The 13903-nt window shown below is 48.5% G+C and overlaps 1 protein-coding gene and 1 long non-coding RNA gene across 7 annotated transcripts in view; one reads left to right on the forward strand and one right to left on the reverse strand.

Moving 5' to 3' along the window:
- Window positions 1-10523, forward strand: part of SERTAD2 (SERTA domain containing 2) — a 79190-nt gene extending 68667 nt beyond the window's left edge. For all 6 annotated transcript variants that reach the window (XM_077175984.1, XM_054630197.2, XM_077175983.1 and 3 more), the window contains one exon: window positions 5042-10523. In XM_077175984.1, the coding sequence (XP_077032099.1) occupies window positions 5046-5990 (945 nt within the window). In that variant the 5' untranslated portion in view covers window positions 5042-5045 and the 3' untranslated portion in view covers window positions 5991-10523. The remainder of the gene's footprint in view (window positions 1-5041) is intronic.
- LOC143693620 (uncharacterized) lies at window positions 5220-12745 on the reverse strand. The gene is made up of 2 exons (XR_013181516.1): window positions 12412-12745; window positions 5220-6265 (listed from the first exon to the last, which is right to left on the reverse strand). It is a non-coding gene; the product is annotated as an uncharacterized LOC143693620 (long non-coding RNA).
- Window positions 12746-13903: the final 1158 nt, after the last annotated feature.

The raw sequence follows: 13903 nt of genomic DNA on the forward strand, positions 1-13903 counted from the left end.
CCCATTGACTAGCATTGAGCCAGGATACAACCAATGGACCCCTCAAGGATGAGGAGTGAAGGGTGGAGAAGAGGAAAATTGTATTTCATGTGCCAGAAGTGACACAGAAAGCACTTCCATAATTCACCGGGTAGGTTCTTTGAGAAAACCTGGTGAGGGTCACTTACATCTGAGGTTTGTGAACTTTGGGGAATGAAGTGTACAAATTCAGTGCTCTTATTGCACTCTGGGGGCTCTTATGGGGGAGCTTTTGTGTTGTGGGGTTTTGTTGGGTTTTTCCATGCACATGTGTGAAGTAGCATTTTATTTTAATTCCCCCAAGTTGCCTTTTTCTTTCTCTCTCCTTTTTCACTCCCCTGTGGTTTGAATTGCCTAAGACTTCAGAAAGTAGCTGGTCCTGCTTTAAACTCCTCTTCTCACACAACCCCTGTGGTTCACACCTGTGTTTCAGTGTTTGGCTGCCTGGAGGGAAATGGTTGCCTGTGGACTCGGGGATTTTGATGCTTTTACCTTTTTGAGCAACATGGTGTTTGTTCTAAAAGTAACCTCAACTCTAATAAGCCAATTATTTATAATTTATAATATGCTGTTCATCCTCTACACTGACAGAGGGGGTGGTGTAAATCTGTGAGTGGAAATGTGACTTCTTAAAAACCCTTTTCTGCTGTTCCTCCCGATGTTCAGTTCCTCCTTCTTTTTTTCTTTATTCTCCTTCCTGTCTGTCTCGATGAGCAGGGAGGGCCTAGTGGATTGTAGAATTGATTTCCGAGATCAGCTTTCGGTCTTGAGAGGTATTTTAAACTTAATTGTTAAAAGTCTTTGAGAATTAAAATTACAGGTTTTTTGTTGAACAAAATCACTTTTCCTCTCAATTTTTACATATGTGGTGCTTTTCTATGCCAAAGTGCAAATTATTAAAGACTTCAGAAATAATCTGGCAGTGTTGAAGTGTCCAAAGCACAATCAATAAACACCGCGCTCCTCTCACAGTCTACACATCCCTCTGTCCTCCGGAGAGCGAAGGATTCATCACTGGGTGGGCTCAGAAACACAGGCATCGTACGAGCTCTTCTGTCATACATCGGTGAGGGCTGACTCCGGAGAACCTTCCACTCCAGGCTGATTATCTCTTCTACTGAACCCCAACTGCTTTTTTCTCCAGCTCTGTCTGAAGAGCATGCATAGCCAATAAAAGGAAGCTAAATGACACACAAATGAGGGGAAAAAATATACTACTTTTGTTTTTCAATTAAGAAAAGACAGCTCCCAAACAATGCGCCTCTGGCACTGAGGCGCGTGCAATCGCCCTAAATGGGCAAAAAAGCAAGTAGTATCTTTGTCAGCAACAATGGTCTAGCTTTTGGTTCTGGGTCTTCCAGAGCTGGAGCCAACTGGTAGATAATGTTAGGGAAGATCTCCAAGTAACTCCCCCTGCCCCAATCCCCAGAAAGATGCAGCTTTTCCATTGTCTTTCTTCAGCTTTCTGGTTCCACATACCTAAGAAACATTGAAAACTCACTTGCAGACCAAAACCCTGCAACACCCTTTATTACAACAGCAACAACAACAACAAAGTGACGTCCAGTCTCAACTCTTAACACCCAGCCTCAAAATTATGTTTAGCAAATGGATGAAAGTGCAGCAGAATTACATCTGGCTGAGGTTGCTGCTCAGCCAAAGTAGATGCATGAAAGACCTTCCATGAGCATTACCCTTTATTTCTGCCTATGCAGTGCCACATTTGGATGGGTTGGTGTTGTCTGGCTGCCCTTGTCACAGCTGTATGGCTTGGTTGGACAGCTCTCTTTTGACACCTGGGATGGTGCAGGTTTGTCTCTTTTTGTACTGATCTTTGGTCAAGCTGATCTTTTAAGTTTGGCATTTTCATTTTCCCAGCAGGAGGTTTGGCTGGAAAGGCTAGAAGCAAAGTTTTTGAGATGAACAGAATTGATTGAGATCAAATGCTGGTGTTGTACAGCATCCTTTTTTTTTTTTTTTAATGTTATTCTTTATCTTAAGACATACAACACTGATCCCTTTAATGCAGGCATGAAAGTGATTGGTTGAAGGAGGGAAGAGATGGTTTGAACTGTAAAGAACAAGCAGACAACATTGTCTTAAGCTTTGATGGTCGGACACTATGAAATTCCTTTTTGAAGAGCCAGAGAAAGGCTTCCAAGCCCCCAAGTATGTCTGATTTTACCAACTCTATCAGCTGGTCTAAAAAGATATCACCTCCTTGCTTCGCTTGGCATGAATGAAGTGATTTATGGAAACTGGAGGAAAACATTCTTTACAATTCCCATTGGCACACCAGAGGAGAACTGGATAAAATAAAACTTTATAAAGCCAAGAGTCTAGCAGTGCCCTCTTCTTGGTGGAATAAAGCCCTCTTCTTGGTGGAATAAAGCCTCCATGCTTAGGCTGACATCCTGCTTTGGTGCCTCAGGGGTTAAACCCTCTTCAGAGAGTATTAGTGGGGAAAAAGGAAACTGAAAGCTGTGCTGAAAAGCTAGTAGGTGAGCCTGGGAGTTGCCTGATCTATTTTATCTTTAAAAGGGCAAGCTCTGAATCAAGCAACATGAAGATGGAGTGAGATGTGAAAGCTTGACAGTCACACATACAGGAAATCTTGAATTATCTCTGAGCTTCCTGGAAAATGACGTAGTGAGGTTATCGTAGTATTTACTCAGTGATGATCCCACAGTTCTTACTGATCACCTTTAAATAAAGTGTTCACTACCAGCACCTCAGTCTTGGGTGGAAATGGGCTCGGTTGGGTTTGTTGGAAATGCTTGGCAGCGTCACCTGGCAATGATGAATAACTGAGCACAGGGAATGGAGCCTGGGCTGTTTTCTTTATCATGGGGGAAAAGGTTTGCTTTGTACAGGGAATGTTTTTATACATTCCTGGCAGAGGCTGACAAACTTCAAACTCTTCTAGTCCCCAAGCCATTTAAAAATGTCTTCTTTAAATAGAGCATTGTAGAAGGAGCACTGCTATGTCTTTAAGTCAGAGTCTGTCTTTTTTCAGGGGGAGGAGATATCAGGAAGGGATGGAAAGCTGCTCATCTCCTCCTAACCCCATGCTGCTTTAAGAACGTGCAGGAATTGGGCAGGGTTTTTAATTCTTGCTAGCCCCATGCTCCCTTTCTTGCTCTTATCTGTCTGAAGTGAAAGGAAGCGTGTCTGTTGTGAACACTGGAATAGCAAAGCCCCCTGCTCGCCCCCCAAACCCATGTGAACAGCTCCAGAGTAGTCCATGGAAGTGACACTAGGGAGCAGAGAAAAGCCAGACTTCGGCAGTAGTGCTAAATTTCAGAGGTTTTGTTCACCCGAGATTCCAGGCGCAGGAATTGCTGGTAGCTGGCCAAGGAGCTTGGATGGCAGCCTACCTGTTCCTCAGCTCTGCTCAGCCTGCTCCCTCCCCCCGCCTTTCTTTTTTTAATTGCATAATATGCTAGAAAATTATCTGGATTTAGGACTTATTTTTAACCAGAAGAGGCTCGCTTCACCCGATCTGGTTTTCAATTTACCACCCAGCAAATGCTCTCTGAAGCTCTGGTAGCACTGAAACCCTGACTTCTTTAGCCTCTTCCTTCTGCTTTCCAAGGGTCTCTTTGCTCTTAAATGTTTGTCAGTCATTTTTGGTGATGGTAAACTATGTTGTCTGTCTGCTGAACTGGTGTGCGACCATCAAACTGTGTTAGACCTGCCTGGTGCAGTTGTTTTGCAGGCACTAATCCTACTGGGTGGATTGGGAATTGTACTCAAATAAGGAAGGCAAATTTTGTCTCCCAGATGATAGCTGCATAATGTGAGAAGGGGTCTGGGGTAAAAATCTCTATGACCATTGCAACTTCTTTCTGGATACCTGTGGCTAGAAAGCCTCTTCCACTTTTTGGGGTTTTTTTAGTTTTTTTTTAGCGGTTTTTGTTTTTATTGTTGTTGTTGTTGGGTTGGGTTTTTTTTTTTCCGTCTTTAAAGAAGGCAGACTTCTTCATGCCAGAAGAATTTGTTAAACAGAGGGAAGGATACAAGAATGAACAGGGAGCTCCTTGTGATCATATTAAAAGAGTGAGCGGGTTAGAGCTCCAGCACCTCACCACTCTACCTGAGAAAATGAGGGAGCATAATGCTAGGTCATGCTACTGTCACAGCACAACAACTCCTTCATTCCTGTGTGTTTGGGGGGATCTTGGTGTCACAAAAATAATGGTGACAAAATGATGTTCGGACTGTGCTGTGTAGAGGAGCATTACCAGGCACTCTGAAACATCCTGGAAGAGATGGCACTGGGGACTGAACTGCCCTACTTAATCTTAGCTCAGAAATTATTTATAATGTGGGGCAAGTTTGGTAAAATCCCCTTTGTTTCCTTCAAAATCTGCCATCTGACCAGCAGCGGAGTGTAGTGCAGAGAGTGGTCTTGGGGATTAGAGTAAAAGACTTGACAGATCTTCTTCTTCATCTGTAATTTATCTAATTCTGAGTATAATAACTGCATTTCCTGCTCTGGTACTTTAGTCCTTAGCTAAATAAACCCATATGTGTATATCCTGGTGTACCAAAGGGCTGGTCTCCCAACCTCACTGGGGAAGTTTCTCTCAACGCACAATTGCTTGAGCCTCACTTCCCTTCCCCGGTGAACACACTTTTCAATAAAAAGAGGAAATTCATTGTGAGAACTTCAGTGCTTTACATTTTTATTCCCAGGCATAGCACTGCCTCAGTCAGGGAATGTAAGGAAACGTTCAGTACAGTGCCTGTGGCTTGTGCTCCTATGGACAGGTATTTGCTTAATGTAAGGAAGAGGAAATTTGCTGCCAGGCATGCCGGATCTTGACTATTATAGATGCTGTCTGAATTCCTGCTTGGAATTCACCAGCACAGCCATGCCTAAACATGGATAGACCAGAGCCCTGTGTTAGGGTGGCTGCTGCTTGCCCATCACGCTGCTGTGGGCCAAGGCTGACTTATTGATGGGGACAGATGTGCACCTGCTTTGCTGCCTTCATCAGTCTCCTCTCTTCCCTTGCAGATATATGTTGGGGAAAGGAGGAAAGCGGAAGTTTGACGAGCATGAAGATGGGTTGGAAGGCAAAGTGGTGTCTCCCACTGACGGTCCCTCTAAGGTGTCTTACACCTTACAGCGTCAGACTATCTTCAACATTTCCCTTATGAAACTTTATAACCACAGGCCATTAACCGAGCCAAGCTTGCAAAAGACAGTTTTAATTAACAACATGTTGAGGCGAATCCAGGAAGAACTCAAACAAGAAGGCAGCTTGAGGCCCATGTTTGTGGGCGCTTCGCAGCCTGCCGACCCTCTCAGCGACAACTTCCGCGAGGCGCAGCCGGCGTTCAGCCACCTGGCCTCGCCGCCCCTGCTCCCCGCCGACCTGGTAAGCACTATGCCCCTGGAGTCCTGCCTCACCCCGGCCTCCTTGCTCGAGGACGACACTTTTTGCACTTCCCCGGCTGTCCAGCACGATGGTCCGACGAAGCCACCACCTCCTGCTCTCCAGCCAGTAAAGGACAGCTTCTCCTCAGCCTTGGACGAAATCGAGGAGCTTTGTCCAGCACCTACCTCCGCAGAGGCAGTAGCAGCTGAACCGGCAGCCGACGACTCGAAAGCCCAGCCCAGCGAGTCCAACATCCACAAGCCCGAGGGCCTCCCGGAGAGCAGAACGGCTGAATCCAAACTCATGGACCCCCTGCCTGGCAACTTTGAGATAACAGCTTCCACAGGTTTCCTCACAGACTTGACCCTGGATGACATTCTGTTTGCTGACATTGATACGTCCATGTATGATTTTGACCCCTGCACGTCTGCCACGGGGGCTGCCTCAAAAATGGCTCCTGTCTCAGCAGATGAGCTCCTAAAAACTCTCGCTCCGTACAGCAGTCAACCAGTAACTCCAAATCAGCCTTTCAAAATGGATCTCACAGAACTGGATCACATCATGGAGGTGCTTGTTGGGTCTTAAAAATATTAGAAATATAGCAACTTTTTTTTTTGTCTTTTTTCTTTCTTTTTTTTTTTTTTTTTAATTTTAAGTACCAGTATATACACTTGGTAGTATTTCCATAGTCCCTCCCAGCCCCGATTCACAGCACTGTGCATGCATCCTTGCTTGCCTTTTTTGAAAAGAAAAGGATCACACTAGTTTTTGCTTCGAGCAGAGTTGGAGTGCCTTCATCCATGTATGACCACTTCTAATGTATTTTTTTTAAAGTGGTTCCTCAAGGAAGACCGAATATCCTGGTATAGGAAAGAATACGTATTGTAGACAATGTTATGTTATTACAAAAAAAAAAAAAAAAAAGAAAAAAAGGAAAAAAAAAGGTAAAAGCTAAGCACAAGGATTATGTTGGGGAAAGCTGTAAATTGCATGTGCATACTTGTCTATTTTTTCTATAAGTTTTATTGCAAGAGGTAAAAAATTTTATTATTTAGATAATCTCAATACCATTTTAGCCCTGTATAGGTTGACTTTAGCAATTCAGCCTTTTGGAGGCATTAACCTGCTCCTCTTTAAGTGTTGCATTTACATGGCTGTTTAGAAACTGCTGCCCAAATTTATTTTATATTTTTGTACAGATTCTGCAGTTTATGGTATTGTTTTTTCTAAAAACAAATGCTGTTTATACACACAAAAAAAATAGCTATTTTGATAGGATTTGCTCACATAGTTCCTGCATAATTCAGATGTACAAGAACCACTTGTACTTTTATACAGAGTTGTAATGTTTTATATGTGTATGGTGCAAAGAGAAAATTGGATCAAATAAGCCTGCAGTCGGTTTCCCTGAATGCAAACAAAAAAAAAAAAGTGCTTTAAGAAAGGGCTGGGAGCTGCTTTTGCCGGAGTTTCACAAGTGTTTGCTCCCTGCTGTACCCACTGCGCACTACTGTGATTCCTGAAACTTAGAGCCATGTCCTTTCCAACACGTATGTGAAGCAGTTGGCAGGAAACAGTTGTGGAACTTCACCCCCGGAGGTCCTGAGCGCTGCCGTGGCCGCAGCTCCCGCCCGCCTTGCCGGGCCCCATCCCGCCCCACGTGGAGCCTTAACCCGGCGGAGATCGGCACCTCCTGACCCGGAGCTCCTGGGAATGGTGAGGGGAGCGCCGTGCCCAGAGCCCCCGAGAGCCAGCCAGCCTCCCGTGGCACCTCCCTGACTGACGGGCGCGGGCAGAGAGCGGGGCTGGGAGCGGCCGCTCGCCCTTTCTTGGAGCATTTCTCCTCCCCTCTCCCACCTCACTGTGCTAAGTGCTGAAAAAGGCAGCTTCAGTATTACTGCAGTGAAGCTCATCTCGTACCTGCACTGGATGGACTTGCTTTAATATCCATTGCTGTCGAAACTGGAGCCAGTCGTGTGACATCACTTGGCATCTCGTATAGAGTTGGGTTCTTGTATCAACTGCGTTACCTGCTTTACACTTTATAGACCCGTTTTACAAGGAATATACAGACACAGCTTTCTATGCATGGTCCCCTCCCTGTAACACCTGAGAAGTCTTCTTACTGCACCAATAGCTTTTTTTTTTTCCTGAGTTCGTTGTGGTGTACATTTAATTTAAAAAGAAAAAAATGTTTGCAATGTATCATGCCTATTGCTGAAGTTGCTATGGCATTTTAGTTTTCCAATGGTACTTTAGTTGTTGAGTGCCGGTTACAACCTGTATTGTTGACATGCCTATGGCTTCTTTAGGAATAACTTTTATATTTATTTAAGAAATTTTAAATTATGTTTTACGTCATTTGGCAATATTCAGTCGATTCTGCTCCCTTCTTGCCATGGATGAAATTGGGTCTTGCCTGCCTTTTGAAGAGGCGGCTTTTTGTAAATTGGCACTTTAAAGCAGGCCATATATATTTATTAGTATATAGATAGATGTAACGTAGGTATGCACACAGACACAGGATGAGAGCAAATACATTTTTGCAATGAAGGAACTCCTAATGGAAATGAAATGCATCATGTACAGCTGCAAAAGGCGCTTCTGGCTCCCAGCTCATCTGTCAGGGAGAGACAGGGCTGGGGGAGGAGGGGGGCACTAGCCCAGGGGCGTGGGTTTGCTTTCTTCTTTTTCCCAAGCTGAGCTCCGTGAAGCACTGGGGTGCTGATGGATTTGCAGTCACTACACAGACTAACAAGAAAGGAGGTTATGCTTCAAACGGAGAACCATTGACCAAGTGTAGCTTTAGGGACCAGGGGAAGGGAGGGTGGGGAAGGGGGGGACAGCTCCAGCTCCACCCAGCCCTTGTTCCACAGCAGTCCTCAGCCCTTGCAGGAGAACTCATGGCCTTTCTGTCCCTGCACCTCGAGTACTTGGGAACACAATCCTGCACAAACCTGGAACAGCACCAGTCTCACTTGGTAACTTGGTAGGCACTTGCCTTACCATTGTTAAAAACTGATTTGCAGGATGCTGGAGTCACCTGTTTTTTGGGATTACTTAAGTATTTACACCTGCATAAATATCACCTGCTAGGCAAAAGCTCCCATCAGTGCCCTTCTCAGAGACCTGTGCTGTTCAGGGGAGTCAGCTGAAGTGAAGTTTTTGTACCCAGAGAGCAGGAGCCAAGCTCCAAATCCAACCTGCCACTTGGGCAGTGTCTGTGGCTCCTTGGTGCTGAAGCACATGTCCTGGGGCAGAATCCCTGCAGGAATCCCACAGGACAGAAACATACTTGATTTGTGGGACTCAGCAGAAGATTGGGAAGGCTGCTGCAGGCCTGGGTCGAAGGGCTGAGCTGTGGCTTTCCCCCTGCCCAGTCACTGACTTGTCTCCAGCTGGGCCTGTGCTGTGGTCCCAACAGCAGCCAAGCATGGAATTTCTCTGAGACCTACACCAGGGATGGAGATTGACATTAACGTGCAATGAAGTGACAAGATGGGAGCAGAATAAGAGGGCTTTGGATTTGAAGTGATTTTTTTTTCTTAAATTATTTATTCTTTTTTTTTTCTTCTGTAAATATATTTATTTTATTGTGAAGCTAACAACATCTGGATTGTAACATGTACAGAATGTATGGTAGGAATGTATCCTCTTGTAGGAATGTAAATCTGTATGAAAAAGGGTATGGGAGTCAGATTCAGAAAGAATTAATTGAGTTCCAGTCAGGATATGCATGGATCACAGGATTATTTTTTCCCTACACTCTTTTTCTCATATGGGTCTGGTTGTTTGAAATATGCAAAAAAAGGTATGGAGGAGGGACAGGGTTATGTTCAAAATTAGTTCTAATCAGGCTCCCACCCCCCACTGGCTGCTTGAGAGGGGCCTCCCTTGGCACGCTACTGGAATCTGCCACTGAAGGCAGGAGCAAATGCAGTCATCTCCATCGTGCTGGCCTGGGAAAGGTTTAGAAAAGATGGTTTTTCCCCTTATTTTTTAAACACGCATGGGGGGCCCAGCAGAATTCCCTGGGGCCGGACGCCCTAGAAAGGGGCAGGATGTTCCCCCGGAGTTGTGCCAGAGCCGCGTCCTTGCCCGGAGCTGGGGCCGGGCGGGACATCCAGTACAGCCCAAAGCCCGGCCCTGTGTCCGGCCAGCCCGGCGCGTCCCCACCGCCCTGGGAGCAAGGGAAGGGGAGCATCCCTGTTGGAGAGAGCGGCCTCGCAGCGCCGTCTGTGCGGGCATCGCTCCGGCACCGCCTGCAGCCCGCCCGGGAGCAACGCCGCCAGGAGCAATCACTCACTGTCAGGAGAGATTCGGACCTTGCGCGAGGTAATTCGGATTTTCCTCAACGCCGTGTGGTAAGAGCCTGGGTTATTTAAAACTGATAATTTTGAATCCAAAGTTTACACTTTATTACTATTAATTTCAGTATATAGCAATGGGTCCTGTCTGACAAATGGTTTAATTCATTCTGGCATGTTTTGAACTTTTTGTTCTTGTTACAGGGTTTCTTTTGGTTTGGTTTTGTTCTTTTTTTTCCTCCCCCAACCCCCCCAATCAGGCTTCAGTATCCTGCTTCTGTGCAAGTTGCTTTCAATATTCTATTAATTAACGAGACTGAACATTTTAAAATAAATTAGTTATTTTTAAGCACTTTTTTCTTTTTCTGAAAATAAGCCTAATGCAAGTTCTGGAACCTCTTTAAAAACACAAATTTCAGATAAAATCCCAGCCTCAACTTCTATCTAGTTCTGAGTGTATTCCATACTAGTGCCTGCAAAGGCCAAGATTCTGGAAAAGGTGTAAATAGTGTGACATGTTCAGTGCATGGTTGTTTGAACAGGGCTTGTTATTGTCAAAAAAAAAAGAAAAAAAGAAAAAAAAAGGAAAAAAAAAAAGAAAAAAAAAGAAAAAAGGCTGTATTTCCCCTTCCCCTCCCACAGACCTTAGAGCTGTGCCTTTTCTATGCAATATTACAGACATCTGAAACCAGATTACTGTATTCACATGTAGGTATGGGCTGTAATCAAAAAAACAATTGGACAAATGTACATGGAAATGAGCAGTCTTACTTTTGTAGTTTTATATTATACAATAAACAATTAAAATAAATTCTGGCTTTGTTCTTTCCCTCCACGAATGAGGGCAGTCAGAGGAAGAAGACAAGACCCCATGAGGGCTGCAGGAGGAGGGGTGGGAGGTGTTCGCCCGCGGGAGGTGGCAAGGGACAGGGGCGGGACAGCCCGGTCTGACCCCATTGCACCTGACAGAACAAGGGAAACATCGCCTTGTGCGGGGCCTGCTCCTGCTGCGAGGCTTTTGTCCTCCCCGGCACAGAGAGGTGCCCGTGGTGGCCGTTCCTGGCCTGCGTGTGCCGAGGGATGCTCAGGGCTGGGGCGGCTTCCCAGGGAGCGGGACTCGCCCGCTGCCAATGCACGGAATGCCCCGTCCTTCAGGCCATCAAATCCCAGCAGGAAACATCTGACACCTTTATCCGCCGCTTCGTTTATCAGTGCCCTCCTCCCCTCCCCACTCCTCCAGGTGCCTGGTGTTTGCTTTCAGGGCCAGCCGGGAGGGAGATCTCGCCCCTGCCTTTGGCTCCCTCCAGCCTCTTGCGGCCCCGGAGCGCCCTGGGCTGGCCCCGGCAGCGGGCTCAGCTCATGAGTCACCCCCTGCGCACGCCTCGCCCGCCTCCCACACCCGCGGGAGCACGCCTGCTCCATTTTGGATTTCCAGAGACCCGAGAGCCAGCGGGAGGAGCAGCGAGCTGTGCCCGTCCCGCCCGCAGCATCGCGGCTGCGGGGTGCGGGGAGCTGGCTCGGGTTACGGCGCAGCGCCCCGGGCCCGGCACCCGCTGCCGCCCGGGGACAATGGCTGCGGGGACACGGGGCGCAAAGAAAGGAGAAGTGGGAGAATTAAAGCCGGCCCCGGGGCTGGATTTCTGTCTGCTCAGCAAGCGCTGCTCTCGCAGGGGTGAAGCGCAGCCGGCGCGAACCCTTCCCCGGGGGCTCGGCTCCAGTACGGGCACGGCCGGGTCCTGGTGCGCTGATCCGGGGCAGGGCCGGCGGAGATGCCGCTGTTGCACTCGCGAAGCCGTCCCGGTTTTGTTGCCACCTACCTTTTGAGAGTTTTTTCCCTCACTTGTGACTTGTCAGTGAGAGCTGCCTCCAGCGCAGAACACCCGGGCTGCGCACAGGGCCCTTCTTCCCCCTCCTGAGGTGGGCAGCTTCCCACCCACTCCAACCCTCCAACTTCCCACCTCAGCGAGGGCAGACCATTGCTCTGGGCTTTCAAGCTGCATCTCCCCGCAGTGTCTGCCCCGACCCGAGGGCAGCTCCAGGCATCTGCCCACAGGCAGCCCTTGCTCCGAGCCGCCGTGCAGGCAGCAGAAGGAAGGGGCGCCAGGCTGGAGTTCGGCACAGGCTGGATGAGGCTCAGGTCCGAGGTATCTCACACCAACACCACAGTGGAGGGGTGAGGCACTCACGTTGTTTCTCGAGGTGACAGGGTTCTGTCACCTGGGAACCGAAGGACACTCCCTCCCTCCCTGCCCCTTTCCTGCCACTGTGCCCCAGGAGTGGCATTTCCACAGCACAGGGCAGTGGCTCGTTTCAGCAGCACTGACCCAGGTCTGCATCCAGCTCTGCAGATGCTCAGTATCACAAGTGAGGGCAGTGGCTCCGTGGCTATCGAGAGCCACACCAAGCTCCTCTCTGGGCCTGAGTGGAAGATCAGAGAGCTGAGGCCACCAGCTTTCAGGGACCTCGCTCAAGTATATGCTGTGTGGGCAGAAAGACACCCAAACACTGAGGCAAGGAGGGGATGCAAAAGCGCCCTTGTACACCACGCTGCAGGTGGCCTCAGCCAGGAGGGGTAACGCTCCCTGCCTCCAACCTGCACATCCATGTGGGACACGTGTTCCTCCAGCACTGGCATTAGCAGCCAGCCCTGCTCATGCAGCACAGCCAGCTTCCCTGGACCACACGCATCTCGTACTCACCAGAGGAAACCCAGCAGGGAAAAATCGTTGGAGAATGAAATCCCCTCCTGCCACAGGCAGTGCTCCATAGAGCTGCTGTGAACCACAGCAAACTCATCAGCTGAGACAGGTCTGCTGGGATGCTGGCTCCATGGCTGAGCTGTGCAAGGAGCTGCTTCTCCTGGCTCCCCCTGCCCCTTTCCACCTCACCCCTCTCCTCTGGGCTCCTTGCCCCCAGCTCCCATTTGTCTTCATCACCGGTGGCTGCAGGCTCCTCTCTCTGCCTGGTCCTTGCATGCATCATCTGCCTCCTCTCCAGGCAGCTCCCTCCTTCCACAGCTCCCCTCCCTTTTGAAGAAACTGCCTTAGCAACTGGCAGCAGGCCAGCAAGATCATGGGTTTTCCCTCCCACCCTTCCTTCTCCTCCAAAGAACAAGGTGGCCAGGGAGGGGGAAGGAGCCATGAGGCCTCATGTGCAGCAGCCACAGGGGTTCTGCGTGCAGGGGGCTGGGCACACCCACATCCTCATCCTCCAGCACTCCAGGTGTGCCAGGTGCTCTGGGGTCAGCAGCAGGGAAGGTTCCTTTTAGTCCTCTGTCTCTGTTCCTTTTTCAACCAACATGTTTTCCCCAAAAACCAGCTGATTCCCCCCCAACCATCTCCAGATCTAGAGATCTGCCAGGGGAAGGCACAGAAAGAGCAGCTTCCAAATAGCCCATTTCTGCCAGGATTTCCTTCCATTCTTTTGGCCCTGCCTTCCCCACCTCATGCTACTCTCCCTGGACGATTTCCTCTCCTGTTTCCTCTCCTTTTCCCCCTGTTCACTGGGCTTCCTTCCCCTCACCCTGTTCCTCCCTTTGCTTTCTCTCCTTCACACAGTTTGGCCTTCAGTACTTGCCCCTTTCCTGATGTGAGCAGGGATGTCATGGATTGTGTGCTTGTGCCAAGTTCTGCATTTACTAGAGAAGGTGAGGAAAAAGAGAAAAGAAAATGCCTCAAACCCCTGGAAGCTTGCTAGAAGACAATACTCAGGTAGGGTAACACTGCTCTTGCTTTCCTCGCACTCTGCTTTACTGTTTGCATGGAGAAAGGATTATTTGGGCTCCTCCAAAGGGACTTTACTTCCTAGCTGGCAGTAAACCCTAACCCTAACCCTTTGGCACAGCTAATCTGGCCAGCCTGCTCCTTCCTGGGGTGGGGGGGGTCTGCTGGGGCAGGAGGCACAGAGGGATAAACCCACCTCCCCCCAGCCCTGATGGCAGAAAAAAGCAGCTGCCACCACCCTTTCCCTGCCTGCCAGGGGTTAATATCGTGGCAGCCAAAGTGGCACCTTAGTTCAACCAAAGGTTTCCACCTAAATCCTTCAAAAGTGTCACATGAAGTGGTCTGCATTGCTTGCCCTCCCTGCTGTTTGGTGGGAAAACCTGGTGAAGCACATCTGCCTAGTATAACCTTAATTAAGGGATGTAAGGGAGAAAGGAGATCCCACTGGGAAAATCCAGAGGCACCACAA

This window comes from Agelaius phoeniceus, chromosome 3, assembly GCF_051311805.1.
Source record: "Agelaius phoeniceus isolate bAgePho1 chromosome 3, bAgePho1.hap1, whole genome shotgun sequence".
Lineage (NCBI taxonomy): Eukaryota > Metazoa > Chordata > Aves > Passeriformes > Icteridae > Agelaius > Agelaius phoeniceus.